At 38.5% G+C, this 24,955-nt stretch overlaps 1 protein-coding gene across 3 annotated transcripts in view; it reads left to right on the top strand.

Annotated features, from left to right (window-relative positions):
• Window positions 1-24,955, top strand: part of LOC147817509 (uncharacterized) — an 80,994-nt gene that overhangs the window by 50,307 nt on the left and 5,732 nt on the right. For all 3 annotated transcript variants that reach the window (XR_015436309.1, XR_015436310.1, XM_087170443.1), the window contains one exon: window positions 14,971-15,084. Coding sequence is in view for 1 of the 3 variants with exons in the window: in XM_087170443.1 (XP_087026569.1) it covers window positions 14,971-15,047 (77 nt within the window). In the remaining 2 variants the exon portion in view is untranslated. The remainder of the gene's footprint in view (window positions 1-14,970; window positions 15,085-24,955) is intronic.

The raw sequence follows: 24,955 nt of genomic DNA on the forward strand, positions 1-24,955 counted from the left end.
GGGGGGGGGTCAGGGGTGGGGGTGGTGGCTCTTTCATCCTTTCTTTTTTTTCTTCTTTTACTTATCGCTTGTTGTTTCTGCTTCAAAACATTCAGAAGCACACAAATGATATAAAAGTAGATTATTCTATTCCTCTACTTGCAGTGAAACTGAATCAAAAAGAGAACTACTTTGATCGATGAGGCATTAAAGGTGACATGATTCAGCCTGAACCCACGTCTTAGAAACTAATACTTCATAGTGAAATTTATACTATGACTAGTGAATATAACCCACAATGTATGACAAACTTTTTTGATACATACATCAAAAGCCTCCGTTTATTTTTCACTTCGGTTTGACGTGTTTTAAAATTCAACTACACCCTCTTCCTTTGGTTTCTTTTCTGCTTCTTTTATTCACCGTTTGTCTTTTTACCTTAAAATATCAGTAACACCAAAATGGGGGAAAGTAAATTTGAGCTCATATTCTCAAACTGAATTAAAGAAATTAAGGGATGCTTTTAAGTTTGTTTTTATTTATTTAAATGTATAAATTAATTGGTTCTCAAATGCTTTTGTTTGTGAAAAATCTTTATTTTGCTCTTGATACCTTTCTTCTGTCTTTTCTGTGTCTTTCTTGCTCTTTGCTCTTTCATTTTCTCCCTTATTTCAACATCAAAATATCAGCGGCAGAGAAAGAGGAAAAGCAGATTTTCATTGCTCTCCTACCCACTGTTCTCTCATCCTCTCAGCTTCCTTTTCACTTTTTGAAACGCACGCTGCGCCTGATCGCATCAAAGCCCAGCCTCGACGTCCTCTCCTTTTCTCTCTGACTAATTTTGATAGTAAAAGACGCCGAGTAAAGCTCATCTGTCTCCCTTTTATATTTTTAGGCGGCACAGTCATGCTGGATTATGTCATGTTTTTCAGGTGTGCTTTGTGAAACAGGTCGTGGGGATGAGCGTCCCCAGCGACGGCTGCTTACATCCGACAGAGACAAACCCACTCTCTGCTGCGTGGGGAAAAATTGTCCACCTCATTTATGATTTCACTTTGTGTGTACTGTTTTTGTCGGATGCTAGAAAATTGTAGTCGGAGGCTGGGTGCTGTTTTGTCACAGGCCCCTGAACGTTCCCCAGAGTGTCTACGTGTGACAAACAGAGTCGGACTGTTGATGTCGGTGTAGCTGAGACTGCTAAGTAATTATTTGAACCTGTACTTGTGCACAAAGTGTGGTTTGCTTGCTTCAGGTTTGTGTTTTTTAATAAATAAAACCAACAGTAATAGTGAAACTCTGAATCAGAATGAGAATTACTTTGATCGATGATCCTTTAAAGGTGACATATAAACTCTTGAGCAGTGGGTGGAGTGCTGTTAAATGTTGGCAAACGGTTCTTTTCATTTTAGTATTTGATAGTTTAATGCTTCAGAGTATATTTCATCTATCACTTACCAACAAAAGTCCAAATATTTTTTGTATCTTGCAGAATATTTATGGCAATATTTAATTTCACATTAACATTTAAATTACACTTTGTGAATGTGATGTGACTTATTTTAAGCTTGTTTTGAAATTAAACAGATTCAGCTAAATTACACAATGTGAATTCTAAAATATGAGCATTGTCACACTTGAATTTTAATTATAAAATGATTTTTCATATTGAGAGAGAAGCTGAAACTCTGCCATTACTGTTATTTGTGTCAAATTTGTTTTTCAATTTGTATGTCAGATTTGAAATCTGCTGCTCAAACATATAAGCACTAACCTATAGACGTGTATCTGTGAGCTGTGACTGTATTTTGTGTTAATTGGTGTCAGGCTTGTTTTCTTCTTATAAATAAATCCATAAGTCATACTGAAACTATGATGCTTTGGAGTGATAATATTACCAGAGCACCAGGGGAAATTTGCCTTGTGAAATGTTCAGTTCTCTGACAACCCACTCAGTTTCGACTGGAAAAAAAAAATCTTTTAACCTTTTCAGCAACAACAAATGCATGTTTAAAAAAAAAAAAAAAAAAAAAAAAAAAAAAAAAAAAAACGAAGAAGAAAAAAAAAGAGATGAAATGAGTGTGGCTGAATATTGTAAATGTGCTGTGTTTGTTCACTGCTGTCAACCACTGCTCAAAGTAAAAATCCTGCTGTTGATTATTTTGTAGGATCACTGTTCTCAGATAAACACGCAGTTTGACTCACCTCTTTTGTCATCACATTTTTTTTTTTTTTTTTTAATTTTAGCTTCTGCATATTTTTAAATGTTCTATTTCACGTCTCTGTGCCATACGTGTCTGTTTGATCATTTCTCTCTGGTTTATTTGTGACTGAGACGAGCAGTTTCAAGATGAGACTCGTGTTATTTCACAGCACGGTCCTGTGAGTACAGTGTCGACAATATTTGAGCTGATGACCCTGCTGTGATTACTGTACCTACACTTTAATTTGTGATTCTGAATATTTCGAGGGAAAGTCCTGCTCTCTAATTACTGATATGACTGCAGTTGTATCGATTGTATTTGCCACTGCTGATGACCTTTAATGCAATTTCACATTTTTAATCATTATGTTAAAATTCAGTTTAGCAAATTTTACTTTGGAAATATTTAGACTTATTTTCCTTTTTTCTTGTGTTGTTTTTTTATTGGTCAGGCTAAATGTTTCCTTCAGTGTTGTTTTTTATGTTGTTGTTATTTAGGAAAATTATACACAGTATTATTTAAGGTAGATACTGTATTTTATATTTTACTCTGCCACTGAGACATTAGTTATTCCTGTTGCCACTAATTATTAGCCTAATAACTTAGAGGTAGAGTTGTCTAAAAAAGCTTTCATGCTGTGTTTGGCTTGAGATATTAAATGTCAGACATTATATAGTCATTTTCCTTGATCTAAAATGAGATAATAAGTAAATATAAACATGTTTATGGTTTCAGTTAGGCAGTGTTGCGTGCTCAGAGTCCGTGGGTGGCATCACTTTGTTCATTGCCATCAGCGACTGTTTGACTAATCACCCTGCTAACTTGTTCCGTGTGTCTATGGCTGTGAGTGTGTGTGTGTGTGTGTGTGTGTGTGTTTATGAAGCTAACCTTTATGTTACTGGTTTGTATAGGTGTATGAATGAACAGTACATGAGCACCGATCTGTAAGGACAGTGTGTTCATATATGTGTGTGTTTGTGTGCACATTCAGACAGTACATATATCTGTGTGTTTTTGTTTTTGTGGTTGTCTATCCCTGGCTGCTTTAGGGGTTCTGATACAGTTGTTGTGTGTGTGTGTGTGTGTGTGTGTGTGTATGTGTGTGTACACACAGTATCTTTTTGCATGTATCTGTACAGTGTGTGTACAGTTCTGTCTCTACATGCAGTGTGTGTGTCTTCTTATATGTGTCACGTGTCTTTGACTGTATGTCTTTGTCAATGTACAGGCAACATGTGTGTTTGTGTGTGTGTATGTAATTAATATTAATATAATTTTTACTATTACTGTGTTCAAACACATTGTGTATGTGTTTGTCAGTATGCACATTTATTTCTGACCGTTTATGGAGTGTGTGTGTTTGTATTTTTACATGTGTCATGTGTCTTTGTCTGTACATCTCTGGACAGCTACACATGCTTCGTGTGTTAACAGGATGTGTGTCTATGTGCTTATAACACATATAGTATTATTACTACTACTGTGTGTGTGATCATATGTTTACGTGTGTATGAGTGTGCTTTGTTGCGGACAGTGTATGTGGTTTTTTTTTTGTTTGTGTGCGTTTACATACATTTGTCAGTGTGTATGTGTGTGTTTTCACATGTTTATATCTGGCTGTGTGTGTGCATTTTGTGAGCGTGTGTATTTCTGTACTTATTTCTACTGTATGTATATGGTCAGTGTGTGTGTGTCTGTGTTTAGACTTTGTCCACATGCAGGCTTCATGTGTTTACGTTATGTGCATATGTAGTTATTACACATATGATCGTACAACTACTACTACTGTGTGAGAACCATGTTGAGAACGTGTGTGTGTGTGTGTGTGTGTGTTAGAATTGTATTGGAATGCATGTCTTTATACAGTATATTTACAACTCTGGGAGTAGATGTATGTATTTTGGTCAGTGTGTGTGTTTGTGTGTGTGTGTGTGTGTATGTATATATATATATAATGTGTGTATGTGAGGACGTATGGCCACTGGGCGGTGTGTTTGTGAATATGCACATTTTTTTCAGATTGTCTGTGTAGTTCTATGAGTGTGTGTACTTCTGCACTTGTGTGCACATATAGCATTTGTTTATATTTAACCATACAGTGTGTGTACAACTCTGTGTGTACATGTTTTTGTCCACATGTTGTACATGTGTGTACAGTTTGTGCGCATATGTAATCATTACTAATACTACTAATTATACAGTACTACCGTGAGTGAACACATGTCTGCTTGTGTGTGTATTAGTGAATGTTTACACGTATTTCTGAATGTGTGTGTGGTTCAATGAGTGTGTGTGCAATTCTGTATGTACATGTATGTACTTTTCTGTGTCTGTTTATGTGGATAATTTGTCTTTGTACATATCCATGTGTATGCTTGTTTTATTTATTATTATTTATGTCATTATTCATTTTGTGTGTATGTCTATGTGTGTGTTTCTGCATGTGGTTCTATAAGTGTGTTTCCTTGTTTATGTGCAGATACAGATGGGTGATGAATTAAAGGTAAAACCTGCATAAATGAGTGGACAAACAAACACACTCCACTCAGTGGGTTAAAAACGGATCCAGGTTGAGTCAATAGTGACAGATGCAATCGTGGGTTCACTATGTTTTGACTCACTGTTAGTGAGTTAGTGCTTTAAATTAGCAATGGACTATTTATTCAAACTAAATAACAACCATATCAGATACAGACTCTTCCACACAGGACGTGCAGGGTCTCTGAATGTTTTGATGACTATGAAAATGATGCGCATCACGTGTTGCAGCTTTCACAATCACCAGATCTCATCCTCTATGAGATTGTGGACTGATTTTTTTCGGTAGCGCTCTTCCACCATCACCATCAACACACCAAAGTCTTTTTGAGATGATGAGTTAATGATCAATCCTCCAGTAGGTTTTCAGAGAAACCGGAGAATCTATGCCAGACAACACTGAAGCTGTTCTGGACGCCTGTGGTGGCCTTCCTCTCTCTCAATTCATCTCCCATCTGTGCGTGTGTATTTCTGTGTACAGCTGTGTGGACAGTATATGTTGTCACTATATTGTGTGCTAATATGTGCTGTAGCTTGTGTGTGTGTGTGTGTGTGTGTGTGTGTGTGTGTGTGTGTGTGTGTGCCTGAGTGCAGCACTGTGTATGTATTTATTTGCACGCACGTGTGAAAACAGCTTGTTCCCTCTTCTTGCTGCTCATCATCTGTCCCGGCTGACATTTACACATTCAAATCAGAGAGTGTTTATCGTTGTTGGAGGCACATGACAAGATTTCATGCTTTGTTTAAGATAACCACTGACTTTACTGCAGCACGTAGAGAACCTGCTGCATGCTGAAAGACTGCTTTTGACATCAAGTAAAATCCTCACATCTCCCAGAAGTAAACTTTTCAGGAACTAAGACATGGCCTTATTTTTAACTTTACCACCAGGTTGTTGACTTTTTATTACCAGTGCTCTTTGAAAAGTTACTTCATATTACTCTTTACCTATTTTATGTTCATTATTATGGTGTGGGAACAAAGTGTCATAGTCGTTTGTTGTCATCTTTTACAGAATGTGCAGTTTGTGGCAAAGGGAGGGGCTAACTTTGTACAAATGGGGTTTTAATGAGGTCAAGAAGTTTTTTTTTTTTTTTTTTTTAACACATGCAATAGTGGAGTGGAGGAAGTCATGTAAACAAAACGGAAGCGGTTAAGTAACATTTTATATGTTAAATTAGGATGTCTTTAATAGTTGTTCTTTTGTATATTCCATACTTGTTTTTCCAGAGGAAATAGTCTGGAACTCACCCGTCTAAAAATCCTGAGTTGTGTAAATCGAACTTTAATATTCTTTCCATTTTTAACAGACAGGCTGCACAACTGATCCTGCTTTGAATCACACATTAGCTTATGGACTGTGATTGATGGGAGCTGGAACAATGACGTTTTCTTTGCCCGACCGCTGTAGAAGTCACCCCTTGTTTTCAGTGCTCTTTGAAGCTGCATGGGAGAGAATTTATCAAATATGAGCAACAAATTTTTTTATTTATTTTGTGGCGTATGCATGTGAAAAAAAAAAATTGCAATAAAAAGAGGAGAGAAAATAAAGAAGTGCTCTGTCAACAGTGAGCTGACTGTATCGCATATGGAAGCGAGTGTTCATAATGTCCTTTGGTTTAAATGAGTGACGTTTTTAAAAGTTTCCAGTGGTGCAGAACTGTAGAGAAAGGATTTAACCTTGAAAGCACTTTATTTTTTATCTGAATTCTTTTTTTTTCACCCAGTTGTATTTATACCCCACTTCTCTCCATCCCAGAGCATCAACACTTCACATCCTGAGGAAAACACTGCAACAGAGATTTGTGTTGATACATCAAACATCCTCATGACTCAGGTCTACTAGTCTACTGCCTCTTTTGGTTCCTTGAATTTCACGTAACACGACCAATTTATAAATTAATTGACAAGACTTGTAGTTTGACAACAGAGGAGTTTGAAATAATATATTTTTTAAAAAGAGTCATTACCTGTCAGCATTTGTGAGCCTTTCCTGTGTCATCTTGGTGGGTGTGTCTCTGAATAGGTTCAGTCTCTTGAAACTGAAATTCAAATGACACACACACACATGCAGATATTTATCGTGTGGTCTTGTCTGGATTTCAGCTCCTGTTTACGATATTGCAGTCAGAATGGCAGAATAAGAGCGTTTCAGTCTTGCAGTTTAAAACTTCATAGTCGGGTATTTGCTTTGTTTTAAAGTGACCGAAGGGATATTAATAACAGCAGTATGTTGTTCTACTTGGATGTTGAATCATTGTTTTGAAAATGTACCACGATACCACTATCACCTCATGGCTTTGTTTGGGTTTGGTTCAGTCTGGTGTAACATCATGGTGTCTGTCAGAAAATGAGCGGTGAGGCACTTGAAACTTTTCTCTCTTTTTTTTTTTTTTTTTTTTTTTTTTTTAAGAGTGGGTGTGAATGTGTTTAAGTAAACATGTTGAAGCATTGCCATGCCCTGCAGGATATATGGTACCTGTCGTCTGGTAAAAAACCACATGAGCATACACGCATATTATCATTAGTGTTTTTATTTTATTGTTTTTACTTCTCTACTCTTGCATCCTTGAATTCCTTCAAAATAAAATTTCCCATGATTTGGCCCATCATCATAATAATCTTCTTTTTTTTTTTTTTTTTTTTTTTTGCTAATGCATAGAACCTAGACCTAATCAGGAACCTAATATTAATGCGACAAAGTTATTCCATATTCATTTTCTGTAGATTTTCATACAATCATAAGAACCAACGGCTGGTTACTAAGCAGAAGTAAACACACTGGGGTAAAGATATATTAGATTTTCCTATATTTCTAGTATAGTAGGATTTCTAAAAGCAGTCCTCCTCCCACAGCTGGTTCCCTGTTAGCACATAAGTTTCCTTACTGTATTCACAACCTCATGTTGTAATGTTCTTGATTTATTTGGAACAGTAGGAATCATTAAGCTTATTTGGTTCTGGGTTGTGGAATCATCAACATGTTTAGGAAATTACAGTTTTTTAAAATTGTGTTTCCTTATATTTGAAAATAATAGTAGGCTACAGTTACATTTAAACTGCTGTAGTTCAACAGCATTTTACTATCTATTACCAACTTGTAACCATTATGAATTATTAGCATTTTCCTTCTACCAGTATTTACAGTCTGAAGTCTGTATAACAATTCAGAGGGCGTGTGTCTGCGATCGTGGTTGATGCTGTGCATCGAGTCTGTATATTTTAGATTTGTTGACAGACAAGGTTGCAAAGTGGCACGGATGACAGGCCTTGAAGTTTACAACCTGTGTAATGTAGTTACCATAGCAACCACAAGAACACTATAATACTGCAATTTTTACTGGAGTCATAGCCTGTAGGTATGGGTAAATACATTGTTTAATCTAGGGTGATATTTGATTTTAGAAAATCCCGTCATTATTGACAGTTATGATTAAACACATTTACAATCCTTTCATCTTGTTAGGAAATGTACATTATAAAGTGTTTGCTTTTCCTTCCTTTTGATTGGTTTTGTCGCTGTTTCCAGGAGAAAATACTTTTACTAATTTTTAGGTTCACCACACTAGACACTAAAGCTTACATGTCGTAGCCTTGGTTGATAACATTTGACAAGTTCTCACAAGTTCTCTGAATCCGAGGGAAGTGTAATACTACAGTAAATCTTGAGTACCTTTTGAGTTAAAATATCTGGAAGTATTATCATGTGAGATACTGGAAAATTTATCTTAAATTTAGCTTGGGCGACATGAGTGGGCTAGAAGAGCGGCAGCATCAGTCATTTCATCCATGGCCGAAAAACGACACGGTTACGTTCAAATGACATTGCCCTCTAGTGGCTGTAGTAATAATAACGGGAGTAAAACAGGAACACGGATGATGTAAAGTTGCATTCACACCAAGAAAAAAAAAGCCCCGCTTTGAGCAGCGCAGGGGGCGTGTGTTTGTGGGGACGTGTTGTTTCATGTACCAGAGAGACAATGAAACACTGTGGAACTATGGAAAGTTTTGACGGCATCAATCTTGATGTAAACAGCAGAAATATAAAGTAAATCCACCAGAAATGCTCATTTGCATGTACGTGATTCGTTGACGCAGTGCCTCTCTGGAACAATGTATTTTGTTGTTTCATTTAGAGGACTTACAATTTTGTATTTGACCCCGTTCCATTTCATTTTTTCAGTTCACTTCTGTTCATGTCACTGTGCGGGAGTCAAAGCTTTGGTGAGGTTAATAATGTTGGCAGCATCTCTGCAGGTATGGAGGAGTTAAGAGGGACATTAGCAGTATATAGATAAGAGGCTTTGCTCTGACTCGTGTGTGATTTTTGGTGTGTTCAGTTTCCCAGGAATATTAGTCACATCTTTGGTTTAGTCATAGTGGCTCAGCATTGCTTGCTGTTGTCTCCATGCAAAGCTTTTGTTCTAGGAATCCGTCTGCTGCCGCTGCTGACGTCTCCGGTGACCTGCATAGGAACCTCAGATAAATGTAAACATGCTACAGGAGGCCATGTACTGAGAATTGAAATGTATTGACTCTGGATTTTCCCTGAGCACAGCAACTCACAGATATTAAACCTCTCACTTCCTTTTTGAAGCCGCTTTGTTTACCAGCCAACATGCTATTTTTACTGGAGGCCTGTGCTCGCTCACAGCCTCAGTTTACTGTAGAAAAGGATGTGTCTTCTTGGGAACAACACACATCTGTGTAACTTCTCAGTGCAGCATTTCATTTTATTGTGTGTAGGATGCAGTGATACATGCCTCTTACACCTATAAGTGCCTCTGGTTGTCTATAACTACTAGTTTTAACCTGAATTTTTCCAAATATAAGTAGTAATAGAAATAACTGTGCCTAGAGTTATATAGTGATGCCACTGTGGAAATTATCTGTCATTTTACTGTCATGTATTTTAGTCTTTAGAAAATCTGGAAACCCTGCAGAAATGACGAGGACAGAGGTCCAAAGCTAATAAAAATGCTGCACCAGTTGAGCTCTGTTATTTTCTTTTCTTCTCCCACTAACGTTTTTGTTAGTTAATGTCGGCTGTAACAGCATAAACATCAAGTTATGACATTTTGTAAATGAACAGTGATGCTTTGTAAAAATCTCTCTTTACCCCATCCCTGTTTGTGTTTGGATTATCTTAGAATTATTAATGTCAAATTTGTTTTGCATCACAAGGTGAACACATGACATGACATCAATCATGACAGACCGGAGGCATGGTGGTAACGTAACACAATACATCTAATGAAATGCACATCATCATCTAATAAAATAGGATATGATATTGTATTTTAACAACCCACTGCATATAAAGTTGGTAAAATTAGCTCCACATCGACCAGCTACAATATTCAAATGCTGCTTACATTATTTAAGAAGTCGTACTGCAGAGCATTTCCTTGTATCAGCAAATGTGTCATTTGTACTTTTAGTACTATTTTAATGCTATTTACATTTACTGATTTTGCGTGCACTTTTGTCCCACCACTAATTCAGCCACACAATAAACATAATTACAAACAAACGTGTAATGCAATCACACAGGTTATTTGAAACGCAGATTTGACTTGTTTCATGTGAATAAGGTTGAGAAATCAGCCATATGATCAACCTACTGGGTGGCTAGCGATGGCGAACGTTAACATTCACTGTGACAAAGGAACTGGTTCAAGCATGTCTATCTCTCTCTTCCAAACCAGTATGAATGCCCACCTATGAAGCTTTCGGCTAAAGGCAGCAATTGTGCTCATCAGATTTGATCCTTTTGTCACTGATATTTCTTTTGGATTGGACCCAATGTGCCTCCAGACAATTCACCAGTAACCTCTGGCAGCTCAAATCCATTTTCCTGAAGCGTGATTCAAAATGGAGCAACACTAAACACGACGAAGAGACTCCAGCCATGCTATTGGGTGTGCGAGGCTATATAGATGCTGCAGTGTAAATATCCGGACAGTATAACGCAATCCAGTCACTGTTTCATTACTCAGGGAAATGATAGCTGCAATAACAATCAATACAGTGATGCAGCTCAATTCTTCCATGTGCCGTGAGTCATATTAAACAGATAGACAAACTTGACGAACTCAGCGTTCATGTGCGAAAACAGGTTTTACAAGATGGAAGTTACTGACACGTTTGTTTTATAGATCTTGAGGAACTTGTGTCTCTGCAGATGGTGATCGCAGGAGAGGCCTCATGGTTTATTAACAACATGCATTTAAATTCAAGCCTCAAGATAATGTGTTTGCGATGCCAGAATTCGCTGTTTGGTCTCATTCAAACCAGAAAGCTTCAATGATTGATCACATTTCTTCAGTAACTTGGCCAACACTGGTTATATTGTATACTTGAATGCGTCCGCACCGGCGACAGCTGTGTAAATTCTTTAAATTTGGCACCAACATTCACTTGAATCCAAACATGAACTGATTAGAATTTGGTGGTCAAAGGTCAAGGTCACTGTGACCACACAAAACATGTTTCTGGCCATAACTCAGGATACGCTAATTATGACACAATTTCACATAAATGTCTAACAGGATAGAAATGATGAAGTAAAGACATTTTATATCCAAAAGGTGAAAGGTCAACTTTAATGCGACGTAAACACAAAATCCAAAAAAGGTTTTTCTGTCTGTTATTCAGTGCCATAACCCAGAAAGAGAAGGGGAGATTGTGACCATATTTCCTGAAACTTGACTGGTTGACGGAGGCATACAACCACAAGGAAGTTATTCTAATTTTGTGTCATTGTGTCCACCCCCGTTGCCCTGAAGACTTAGGCCATAAAAACATCCCATAAATGTATTTGCACATTTACGTTGTGTTTGTTTAAGCATATTTTATACTGCAGTGTGACTAAGCCTGTACCTTCCTACATTAACAAATAGTGGTAGTGTAGTTAGTAATAGTGGTTGGGGTATAGTGATAACAACAGTAGTCATAGTAGTCGTACTGTGAGTGCTATGGTAGAATTTATATTATACTGTTAAAAGAACTTTTCGTTAAGTCATAATAAGAAAAGGAGCAGCAGTAGTAGCAACATCAGCAATAATAATAAGCGGAAGCGTTTCACTTTCGTGCTGCAGTTAAAGCTGTATCAAACAAAAACAACTGAATAAGGGAAAGCAGACACGGACACATATCAATAACAGACCTTTTTTTTTAAATGAGCTTTTAAAAAAGTTGTTCTTATCATTCAATGCAGACAGTGGAGCAGTTGTTGGAGGGAAAAAAGGTCCAGGTCCGGGCCAGAGATTAAGTCTAGACCTCTTCACCAACACTTAACTTTCTACTGGAGTCAAAAAAGATCCAACATTCAGAAGCCTCCCCTCTACCCTAAATCTAAGGCCCTCATCGATCCTCAATCTGGACCTCGCTATGGCTGCTACTCCAACACCGTTTCTCCCGGGGCCTTCGGACCATTTTGTTTTTTTAACTTTATTCCCTCCAGGTTCCATCCTATAACAATCCTACTTCAGTAAAAGCTGGTTCACATACAAATCTAACCTCAGTTGTGGGTATAGCTATTCCATTGGATTATATAAATTTAACATTCAGTATATTTATAATGCATAGTATATTTTAATGAAGATTTACTACAACATAGTCGTCACAGAAACTGGTACAGTGAGCATATCTATGATACAGAGTGACATGTGAAAGTGTTCGCAAAATAAATCACTGACTAAAGACTCTAATTCCACTTTTGTAGACTGAGATTGAGATTTCAGCATTTCCAACACTTGATTGTAAACTGTCTGTTTTGGATGCATTTCGTCAGTTGACAAGATGCCGCGCAGCTCAGTGTGAATGACGCTGAACTTGATTTTCTCTGCTACTATCATCATGAGTCACCCTGTACATGAGCTATGATTTAGTGCGTTCACCTCTGAAATGTGGTACTTGTCCTCTCAGCGCTGGCTGCATATCAGATAAGAACTCAGGTGTGTGAGGATAAGATTATGTTGGAAAGTTTAGGTTACTCATTAGAATAGCTATGATGCACAGTGCGTGCAGTGACCCCCAGGCAGGGTTGTTTTTTCTTTCCTTGGCTGCTCGCAACAACGTGAGAGGAAATGTGGGAAGTAAAACAAATGACTAGAAATGAAGCATGAGACAGAAAATATTATTTAAGTTCACATTGTACAGATAATCCCACACAGGGGGAGGCAGTTCTGTTGTATATTTATTCATTACCGAGAGTAGGCCTGTATTCCGTTAATGTCAAGTAGAAATGTCAATAAACAATTGTAAGGCAGTGTTCTGTAGCAGGACAAAAGAGAGGTATAAAAGGATATAAATAACACAAACAAATTTATATAATATCAGTGGAAATCGAGATGTGAAGCCATATTAAAAGTTGACAACCCCCATCAGATCTTTGTTCACCTTCTCTCTCTGATTGCCACGCACACAGATGGACACGTATATGTATCTATGCATAAACAGGCTTCAGGTTTAGTCAAAACGCTGCCCACACACAGGCCTCTTTGCATCTGCCTGCTGTGTGGGACGGCTTTTCAGACATTGCCTCATGTGTCAAACAATACACTCACACATGTGAACGGTGAGAGAGCTTTATCGCAAGACTTTGAGGCACAGCCTAAAACCAGCGTTCCCATGACCTTGAAACGTGTAGAGAAGTCAGGGGGTTAAACTAAGATGAGTTTGTGTGAAAACATGTGTTGTTTACAAAATTTGAAAAGTATCACACCATATACTTTTATCTCTGCCAAGGGTGTGTTTGTTTTCAGGGCATGTTTTTTCCTGGATCTCTCAAATACCTGTTCACAGTTTTCAAAGAAAGTTAGGCAGCGATTCAAGAAGTGCAGATGTGTTTTCGGGATTTCTTTACAGTCTTTTGGGAATTATTGCACATATGTTTGTGTACTCACTAACTCCTACGTATGTGTATTTGGCATGTATGTTTCATTTAATTATGAAACATGGTGTAGTCATCCAGCATCTTTCAGTGGTTAACACGTGAGAGACAACTGATTCATGCAATGAGGGCATCCTGGTATCTCAGAAAAAGAAGTGGTGTAAACAGGCTCATCACTTTTCTGTGAGAAAATGATCATTTTTCAGCTGCAGACTCAGTTCAGCAGCGGTTCCCAGATATTCAACAGGTACACACGCACACGAAGAATGCACGCAGCTATTTCCGCACGGAAGCGGGTATTTCTCAATAACAGCGTGCTGAGTGCGTGCGTACATCCACACAATCTTTGCACCATTCATACAGAGACGTTTATGAGTCAGCTGAAACGAGTGTGATATCATATTGTGCCAAAGAAAATGAAAACATCAAAGAGAGAGAATTTACGCAAGGTTTTATTTGAAGCCTTAATTTTGTCAGGCACTACAGTCTCAACAGCGAATGATATAGTGTTTTCCAAATGTAGTAATTCAAATCATGCAGTAATTCTGGTGATTGACAGTGTATGCTGTTGTGTATGGGCTGTGTGTAATGGCCCAGCGGATGCTTCAGCACATGCTGGACCAAGGACAGAGCAAACCTGGTTTATGTCAAGATTAAACAGCTGTGTCATCGTTGATTTATGAATAACTGTGTAGGTGGTTTGTTCACTTGCAAACAGAGAGGTTAAACGCTTGTGCAGGGATTTTTGATCTCTGAAGTGAGTGCAAACACTGTGCATATGGTTTGCTTTTGAGCGTGCAGACTTGAAGTGTTGAATCTTCTGATTTACACCCATGACACCAAGTAAATACAAAAAATGGCATTTCAGTAGGAGTTAGATAGAAAAACCAGCAGCAGCCAGACTCCTCACTATGAAAAAACGGTTAAATTTCTTTGTGGTCGCGCCACAGTGGCTCACCTGGTAGAGAGGATACCACTCAGGCTCATGACATGCAACAAAGGGCCATGGGTTCAAGTCTGACCCATGGCCCTTTGTTGCATGTAATCCCCTCTCTCTCCCCAGCCCTTCAGTCACTCTCTCACTGTCCATATCTGAATAAACTGTATCTGAAAAAATAACTTAAAAAAAGAAATTCTTTGCAGTACAGTTTCCAGGCAAATGGTAGCACTTGTACTGACATTCCCGTTTCTCTCTCACTTGTAAACCGTATATAATATACAGCACGATGACATGGATGACTGAGAATCTCCACAGACAATTTATCTGTTTATTTTTATAGATGTTTTTTTTGGGACTCAAATCTTCTTGGCGAAATGATTTGTTACAATGGGGATTTTTTTTCTTTTCTTTTGCAGGGCTGAGGCACAATGTTGAGAAACAGTTTCCACCACAGGACTATCGACTTGGTTTCCACCACATTCACCTATCCTGACAAGTAGCGGGGAAACCACCCCAGCACAGCTCATCTGGTAGGAGTTATGACATCCGTAAACTACTGTACTCTTTGGCAGTCTGATCAGTGCCTTGTTGATGATCTCAAACATGATCATTTGACATAAGGACTAAATATTCCTGTGTAGCTGCGTAATGTGAGATGGAGTTATATGTTTATGAGCTGACATTAATGACATATATAAAGGTTCCTAAACAATGAAAACATGGGAAGTCCGTGAGCAGTAAATGTGGTTTATAAGCCTACCTGATATTATCCTGTTTCTGCTGTTGTTTGCTCATTTCCAGCTCGAAGTCAGATTGACCCAACCCACACTTATGTCATTTCTCCAACAACAGCTTGCTCAAGTTCTCTTTTTGTGGTTATTCTTTGTTTTATTAAAAAATATTAAAGTTCAGGATAATTTCACTCACCCTGTAAAGTGTGTGACACTTGATCATTGCCTAAATCCAAAAAAAAAGGGTAAGGGTATAAAAAAAGTCTCTTCGTGTGAGTGAGGCAGTGCTGTGGCTGAAGGAAATGCAGTGTGTGTCAGTGCGTGTCAGTGCGTGTGTCAGTGTGTGTGTCAGTGTGTGATAGTGTGTGATAGTGTGTGTCATTGTGTGTGTCAGTGTGTATCAGTGTGTGTGTCAGTGCGTGTCAGTGCGTGTGTCAGTGTGTGATAGTGTGTGTCAGTGTGTGTGTCAGTGTGTATCAGAGTGTGTCAGTGCGTGTGTCAGTGTGTGTCAGTGCGTGTGTCAGTGTGTGATAGTGTGTGTCAGTGTGTGTCAGTGCGTGTGTCAGTGTGTGATAGTGTGTGTCAGTGTGTGTGTCAGTGTGTATCAGTGTGTGTGTCAGTGCGTGTGTCAGTGTGTGTCAGTGTGTGTGTCAGTGTGTGTCAGTGCGTGTGTCAGTGTGTGATAGTGTGTGTCATTGTGTGTGTCAGTGTGTATCAGTGTGTGTGTCAGTGTGTGTCAGTGCGTGTGTCAGTGTGTGATAGTGTGTGTCAGTGTTTGTGTCGGTGTGTATCAGTGTGTGTGTCAGTGTGTGTCAGTGTGTGTCAGTGCGTGTGTCAGTGTGTCAGTGTGTGATAGTGTGTGTCAGTGTGTGTGTCAGTGTGTGATAGTGTGTGATAGTGTGTGTCAGTGTGTGTCAGTGTGTGTTTGTGTGCCTTTGAGCAAGACACCAAACCCTAACTAAACCTTTTCAGCAAAATAAACTGCATATAAACTAGTACAACCACAGTGCTGCAGTGAACAAGAGACCGCCTGTGTGTCCCGCTCGAGACCACCCAACTGAGTCACAGCACGAGCCATTGTTCCTGTTTTATCAACAGATCTGAGATCTGAACTGATTATCTCCCGGTCACAAATCTGCATTCTTCACAACAGACTTAATTTCTTTACAGCACTGTGTGTGTGTAACATGAAAGCTCTAATGCATGGAAAACTGCCGATGAGTTCAAGTTCAACCGTTGAAGCGAATTAGTACAAATCAAATTGAATTAATGTAGCACCCTTCATTTGACCTTGGATTTTACATGGCGATAAATAAAAAGAAAGGAGGGATTAGAGCAGAGTGAAGCCTCTGTGAGGCATTATGTGTCCGGATTGTCTGTCCATCCCATTGTCGTGAACGCTCAGAAACGCCTTGAGGGAATTACTTCAAATTTGGACTTGAGCATAAACTGATTAGATTTTGGTGGTCAAAAGTCAAAGGTCAAAGGTCACTGCGACCTCACAAAACATGGTTTTGGCCTCTTGAATGTGGTATCTCAAGACCACTTTGAAGGAATATCTTCAGATTTGGCACAAACATTCACTTGGACTTAAAGATGAACTGATTAGATTTTTGTGCGCAAACGTCAAAGTTCGAGGCCACAATGACCTCACATTCTTGTGAATGCGATAGCATCATAATAGCCAGAACATCATAATGTTCTGGCTATTATTCACACTTTAACTCAGGAAGGGGAGATTGTGACCATATTTCCTACAACTTGGCTGGTTGGCGCAGGCATACAACCACAAGCCGGTAATTCTAGTTGCTCATGTTAGACGTTATTTTAACTCACACTACACGTCACACTACATGTCCGACATCCAGATCATTGATCAATCAGACAATTATTCAAGGGGCCGTGACGCTCCTCAAACTCAAACGTTTAAAGACAGCTGATCTGGGACAACTTCCTTCCAGTTCTAAAATTACTTTTATCTGTTGTGAAATGGTGATATCCGGTGTGATGGCTGCCATGGGATCAGAATAACTATGTGATCCGGACATTTTGAAATGCTTTATGTCATTAATTAATGTCAGAGTAATGTAGTGATGACTCTGCCTGCTCAGTGTTGGTGATTGTTTCCCTCTCTACTGCAGCAATAATACACCTTAATACGTCTACGAGTATTTATCACAGGATCAGGAAATATCGTCTTAGGTACCTGTGGCCAGAAGGCAAAAGAAAAGAAAACATTTTGTGGTTAATCTTACTTTCATTGGGGCGGTAAAACACCGAGAGAAAACAGTTGCCACTATTTTAAGTCACGTGGCACTCCGTGTAAAACACCAGCACCTGTGAGCTATTTTAAGTTTGTGGATGCCCTACAAATGTTCTCAGATGTAGAGGCCTGTCGTAATCACTCAAAATATGAACATACAGTATATAAAGTCAAACAAAATCATCGGGACATTAATTTCATTGCAACTGCCTGTAAATAATCCAACAATCCTTCCTCCCTCCTGAACTCTCCTCCCATTTAACTCTCTCATGCCGGCTGACTGACAGCTCAGATTAATTAGCTAAAGTGCAAATCCATCCATTCGTCACAAAGTCTTCATGATCAATACTGTGAGTGTCATGGCCTCACACTGGCGTCAGTCCTTACATGGAGGCATCTAAAAACAGCAGCTGGCAAAGCATTTAGAAAAACAACAGATTGGAAATTTATCAAGCGTCCATATTTATAGTGTTTAGTGTGAGTAATGCCAGATGTGCTGTAGACCTTTTTGGAGAATGAAGGTGAAAAAAAATGTGGTTGCGGGACTCACATGAACTGATTCTAAAACGGATTATCCCCTCAGCTGGAGATCAGTGTTATCACAGTAACCTATAGGGAGTGTTGTGTTTAATAAAGACCAGTCACAACATCTTTACACAGTTATTTCATCACAGTTATTTAAATGCGATCAAGTTGCTCGTGTGATTGTTGACAGCGGCCCATGTTTCTCTCTCAGTTGGAACACTCACAAGAGCAACATGTCAAATGTAAGAGAATCATTGGTACGTTTAAATTTCATGTTTGTCAAACTCAGACTGTTAGCAGTCATGGTGTTCCTGCAGGCATGTCAACAAAGCCACTGAATGTGATCAGTTACTGCTGTCGGATGTAAAATTTCTTATTTTTGAAAATGCAGGGTGTTTACAAAAGCTTAAACCAATCTTGTTTTTATCTCAACCTTTATGTAGAATCACATGTGATATTTTTTTACTGTATAGACTACTGGCAGCTGTGAGGCCAGGTAGAGCGAGAGAGGAAGACGCCTCTGCTTAACACGGTGCTAAGGTGGGGCTGTAATTAAAGAATTGACTTTAGTTTGATGTTTTGGGAAAGAGTTAGAAGAGGGTTGATGCCACTCTCACATCTGTGTGGTATTTATGAAGCTTGAGTCAGCAGCTGGTTAGCGTAGCTTAGCATCAAGACTGGACAGCCGTGCAATCTGTACAGAAGCTGAAGAGTAAAAATTACAGTTTTATGGAGCGTCGTGTGTCCGTTTAGTCTGCACTGACTACATTTGGCTTCTCTACAGAGTAAACAAACGTAGTATATTATGTTAACTTTGGAGGTGCCTTTAGGCATTTGTTACCTTCAGACAGAGCAAGACTTATTATTTTCCCTTTTCCAGCTTTATGCTAAGCTAAGCTAACCTGATGCTGACTCCAACTACATATTTTCTGTGCAGATACAAGAGAGGCATCAATTTTTCACTTGCACATAAGTTTATTTCTGAAAATATCTCGCTATTCCTTAAAATATATCTTTCATTTTATGCAAAATGCTAGGAGTGACTTACGCTCTGTTTATAAAATCTCGATGAATAATAATTTGAAAATTGGAGTTCATGGACATTAGTTTTATTTTTTGCCAAATGAGTTGCCACTTCAGCTTGGAGTCGTTTCAGAACAGGACCGTCCTCCGCAGTCAGTCAGTACAATAAGGGACAGAGCACACTGCAGAGACCCGTCCCTGGGGCCCGGTCAGTGCTGTGATCTTAATTCTTTAAACTGAAGAACCAAAATTGAATGCAGACCTGTGAAGCTTTTGTCCGGCAGCAACACAAATTTAATTAACAGACTCTCTTGAGGGTGGTGTGTGAGAACCTGTGTGCATCTGTGTGTTCACTGAGTGGAAACTAAAAGTGCAGCATGACTGTTCCCAGTCGTCTTCCATCAGTATGGACACAGCCCTCCACTCGGCCAAACTTAACCTTGTGAACGCACACACAGACACACACACACACACACACACACACAAAACATCAAGAACAAAAGCAGCAGATGTTAAATTTCCATCTTAAAAGTCTTGTGCAAAAAAACCTCTATTCCTTGTCTTGTTTTGACAGCTGTGCGTGTGTGTGCGTGTGTGTGTGTGTGCGTGTGTGCGTGTGTGTGTGTGTGTGTGTGTGTGTGTGTGTGTGTGTGTGTGTGTGTGTGTGTGTTTGCGCACAACTAGATCATAGTTTGTGGCAAATGTCCCACCTCTCTTGTTCTGGTTTCCGGTTCAGCCATTTTATCTCCACATCCATCTCTCCAGTCAGCAAATGAGCTCCTTCTCCCGTGAAATGTAAAAGAAAGAGCAGAGTGAATGAGCGACCGATGGAAAGTGAATCACTCACTCGAGCTCTGAAGTGATTTCTTTTGTCCTGCAGATTTTGTCCACACCAAATGTTTTTTTTTACATCTATTATAACACAGTACTCACTCACTCCTCATGTAGGTGCGACCAATTAGAAGGAAGTGGGAGGCAGTGGAGATTACAAACAAAGAAAACCTCTGTAATGAGCTGTAAGTGATGTTAAACCTGTCAAAAACACCATACATTGCAAGTGGAGACAATCCAGGAAAATCCTAAAAATGTTAGAATTATTAAAAAATAGTCCCAATATTGGACAAGATGAAAACATATGACGCGTGACAAGGTGAGTTGTAAAGTTCAGGTGTACAATTTGGACCAACAAAATCTAAACTACAGATCTTCAGTTGGTGAATAAATGTAACCACAAGGAAACAACAGAGAAATGTTGAAACATTAATAACAATACTAAGTAAAAATTAGCATAATACCATAAAACAAGAAAAACAAACTGCACCCTCTTTTATCTTGAGGCTCGTCAACAATTTGAGTCAAACAGCACAGGCTTGACGCAAGCGGCTCCCTTTCAAAGCTCTGACGAACAGACAGCGTGTAATGTTATATGTGGTTGCTCTGTGCTGTTGTAGGCGTTTTTTGGGGTTTTTTTTTTGTTTGAGGACAAAGGATCAGTTAGTCGGTTTTAAAAGTTGATTTGTTTTCGGTGTCCCATTTTTTACTTAAACATGAAAGTTCATATTAGTATCTGCTTGTACACTCTCTACAGTCAACATAGATCTTTGTGAGAAATAATCCAGATGTTGACTTTCTCTATTGTCTTCAGTGTAAAAGAATTATTAATAATACTGAATGATGCTTAAATATAATATACCTAGTAACTTAATATTTTTAATATTTTAAATGATAGAAAATATCCTATTTTGCAGATTAACTTAAATTTTGCACATTTTGTCATTTAACTAATGAGTTGTTTTTCATTTGAGCCATGGAGTGTGTGATGGGAAGTACTCACCGTTGCAGTTAAAGTTGAGAGTAATCATGTAATGTGTCGTCATAGTATGTTTCCTAAATTCACTTGACATTAATGGGTCTTCAATATGGTTTTAATAAAAGCTGATTTTAAATGTTGCCTGCATGTTTTAAAGACAAGTATTAGGTACACTGCCTAAAAAGATTTAAGTTTAATATAGCTCTGTGATTATTTCTTACTTCATGAAGGTTATAATATGATTCAGTTTTTGTTGATTCAATATGGTTGTTTTGGAGTCTGTAGTTTGTGGTGCTGTTTAACTCTGTTGTGTTGGACTGATCTAATGCAGAACTAATGCAACACAGTTCAACAGCACCACAAACTACATCCTCCAAGACGATCAGAACATTGAATCAACATGTCTCTTAAACGGCTTCATGAAGACAAGATTGCAAGATCGCGTTAGTTGTAGGTAGGTGTACCTAATAAACCGGCAGTGGAGTGTATATATAGTTCATAGCTCTTCCACTGTAACAGTAAGATTCGGGACAGTAAGATGAATCAGACTCTCTGAAAATGAGGATTGGCAGGAGGAAGATTTATCCACTGCACATGTCCCCCGCCTTCACCTCTGATCTCCAGCCAATACATACGGTTGGTGTTAAGTACTCACTCTTAAAGCTGCTTAATGCTGATGTAGGTTTCCACTTTATCAAAAGAGACGACAAGACAAAACATCCACTCATCCATCAAACTGGTTTCTCTCCCTTTCACCAGTAATGAACACAGTGGAGAAATCCCTGTGACACAACCCTTGATCTTTGCACAATTACTATTTGGAGTCTCTCGCCATCGCTGCTGAAACTAGCTGTTAGGTAGCTCAAAAAGCTGCTGGAAGTTGCCTGTTAGCATAGTGTGCTAATTTTTCATTTCTGCACATTTGGTACAGCAGGAGGAGCTGTGCTCTGTTTACTAATCCGTAGCTAAGTATAAGCAAAAGTCGTTTATACCACCCTTCTAGCTGTAATCACAAGTCAGACATGTCAGGAATATCTGACAAGTACAGAAGTGTCAACAAAGCCGTGGCAAAATGGCTGCCTCACAGTGCTTGCAATGTCAACATGAAATCAGTAAGTTTAGCTTATGACAAAGGATAATAGGTGCAACACAATACAATACAAATAACTAAATTGTGTTATTTATGTGGTGTGATTTATAAGAGTGGCAAAGTCAAATACGGAAATATTGAATTAATAGATATTTTTACCCCTTTTTTCCTATTATCCTGATGTACAGTAAATGCAACATTAACACAGTCTTCAGGATGTCTGCTAAATAGCAAATGTACTAATGCGGCTTGAAAATTTTAATGTCTTTTATTAATTAATTTTATTGGAATGGTTTTAGTAGTCAACACATCATCACTTTACTTAATCCTGTTTTCCAAAAAGTCCCTTTATATTAGAGTCTGTTCCTCCTGTATGTTCACATTTTGATTTAGAGCTCATCAAACCTGGATCTTGATTTAATTTTCATTTATCCTAATTTCTATCACATTTAAAACTTCTGCTACAGGGGAGTAGTGCCCTGGTACATAAGGACCTCTAGGGAAATGTACATTTTCCGTTAAATAAAATGGCTGTTAAATCTACCTCTGCATGAGGGCAGGCATGGTCACAGAGGACACGTTGTTGCTGTTAAATATCTAAACATAATCAGTTACAAGCCTTTAAAGCATCCTGCCGCTCTCTTTCCAGTAAGTTTACTCCACTGTGGTTAAAACGTCCAGAGAGAGCTAAATGCAGATCAACTTTATCAGGCAGGGGGAGAAAAAAAGCACAGTCATCTATCAGACTGGTTAATCTGGTCCTGTCCCTTCAGTAAATTATTCATCATACCTATGTGTCTTTGTCCGGAGAGAAAAAGATCACTGGAATGAATGGACACACCCGTTTAATCTCTTTTTTTCTTCACTGTCTTGTACAAAGACAGACATGCAGTTGTTTAGTTTTGAGGAGAAGCTGATGGTGATTACCTGCCAAATGTTGCTGCAGGCGTTTGAGCTTCGGATTCGTTGAAAATAATATGATATTTCAAAATGTATCACCTCACATCCTGAGAATCTGACTTCATGTTGCTGGCAGTCATATCTAGTATTTTAACAATACAGAACATTTCAATAAGCCAAAGAGTAGAACTGAAACATCTTTTCACGGCGATATCTTGAGTCTGAAACTAAGTGGTGCTCCGCTTAAAAAGGGCAGACGACTAATTCATCTCCTCAGCTCTTAACAGAATGATTAAAGGTGTCACCGAAGCTGAGAAATTTCTAACCATCTGGTTAGAAATAGATAAATGACACTCAAAGACCTTGTAAGAAGTGCATTACACTGACCACGGTCAGTGTAATGGTGTGAGTAGAGAGGCTGGGTTATAAATGGAAGAGTGTCATTTATCTTTTTGCACTTCTTACAAGGTCTTTAATCACATTGTCCACCTATGACACTTTCAGAGGGCTGAAGACATTCATCCTCAGGAGGAAAGCCTGTCGGTCTGTAGAGATTTGTCTTAATAAAGGTAGCTGTGTGTGTGTGTGTGTGTGTGTGTGTGTGTGTGTGTGTGTACATATAATCTACATCTTGTCTATTTTTTTTAACCCATCAAAGCTGTGTTGTCTCATAAGTTAAAATATCTTCACAGCAGGCAGATCGCTGCAGAGGGGTCATTATTATTTAGTAGAAACAGATTGAAATTTTCTCAGATATAATCACTGTTTTGAAAAAATTAGTGCTTCAATAGTCAATAATTGTCAAAAATTGCTTGATAACATGAATATTTTCCCGGGGTGTACTCTTAACCAAATTTTAATTAAAAGTTTTCTCTGCCCAAAACACACAAACACACACACACATATTAACAAAGCACAAATTATGAGTCATAATTATCAACATGTTGTGTAACAAAGTCGCCACGACTGGACTTAAAATATTAATTTAGGAGAGTGTGAATGCATGCGTGTGGTCACCAGTGTTTGTTTGTCCGTAATGTCTTTAGCTGATTTAACGGAGTATTAATAATAAAATAAATACCACACACGATTAGGGATATTCCATGACTAGCAGCAAAAAGAAAATGCATATGTTGTTCTACCAACAGTCACGGTCTTTCACCGCGGTCAGTGTAAAGTTTCCACAATATCATCTGCTAAAAGCCTCAAGTGTAAATGTCTGCAAACAGCTTTCATCTTTCCCAGTGATGCACAGAGCTCTAGGGAGGAGGTCCTGTTGTCTGTTGTTCAGCCAAAACTGTACAACACTCTTTTTTTTTTTTTTTCCTACCAGCGAAGCGAAGCCTCAAAGTAAAATACTTTGCTTTAATCTGCTTAGACTGGGCAGACAGGGTCCATTATGACTAAACATAGCGTGGTCAAATCAAAGTGACCTTAATTGTTCATCTTTTAAGTAAATGTGACATTGTAAATTATGTTCATTCAAGCTTTGGTGTCAGGAATTTGAATTGACTCAGGTCTTGCTTAGCTCTATTTATCAAAACACATAAACACAGTTACAAAGCGAGTACAAAGTAAATACATGAAAGATAATCAATATCAGGCGTGTAACATTTGACATGGTTTAGTTTTTGTGCAGAGATGAAATGGTTTCAGGCTCCAATATAAGTTATAACAACGGAATATTTTATTTATCATGATGCTGTAACAGCAGTTGCAAATTGGCTCAGATGAGGAGCACGGCCTCTGCGTCAGTGTGTCAGAGTGAGCTGAGGGTACGTTTGGCTGTTTAGACAACGAATAAACAATTTCAGGCATTAAATTAAAAACTTAAATGCGCCGGCCCCACTGTGTTGTACAGTTGTCACATCAGTGCAGATTGTGTGTTTTGCCGTTGCAAATGTTTTCCATTTCCTCTGCAGAGATCATGTACATTATCTGTGTCAGGGACTCACTCACGCTTTTTGTCTGTACTTTTGGAGGCCAATTGTTGCTGCTGTTACTGTTTATATATTTTTATTTTTATGAGTCTAAATTATGTTGACTGTGTTTCAAAGCA

This window comes from Seriola lalandi, unplaced genomic scaffold (genome assembly GCF_002814215.2).
Source record: "Seriola lalandi dorsalis isolate HSWRI2012SDOR001 ecotype SW California unplaced genomic scaffold, Sedor1 jcf7180002054948, whole genome shotgun sequence".
Lineage (NCBI taxonomy): Eukaryota > Metazoa > Chordata > Actinopteri > Carangiformes > Carangidae > Seriola > Seriola lalandi.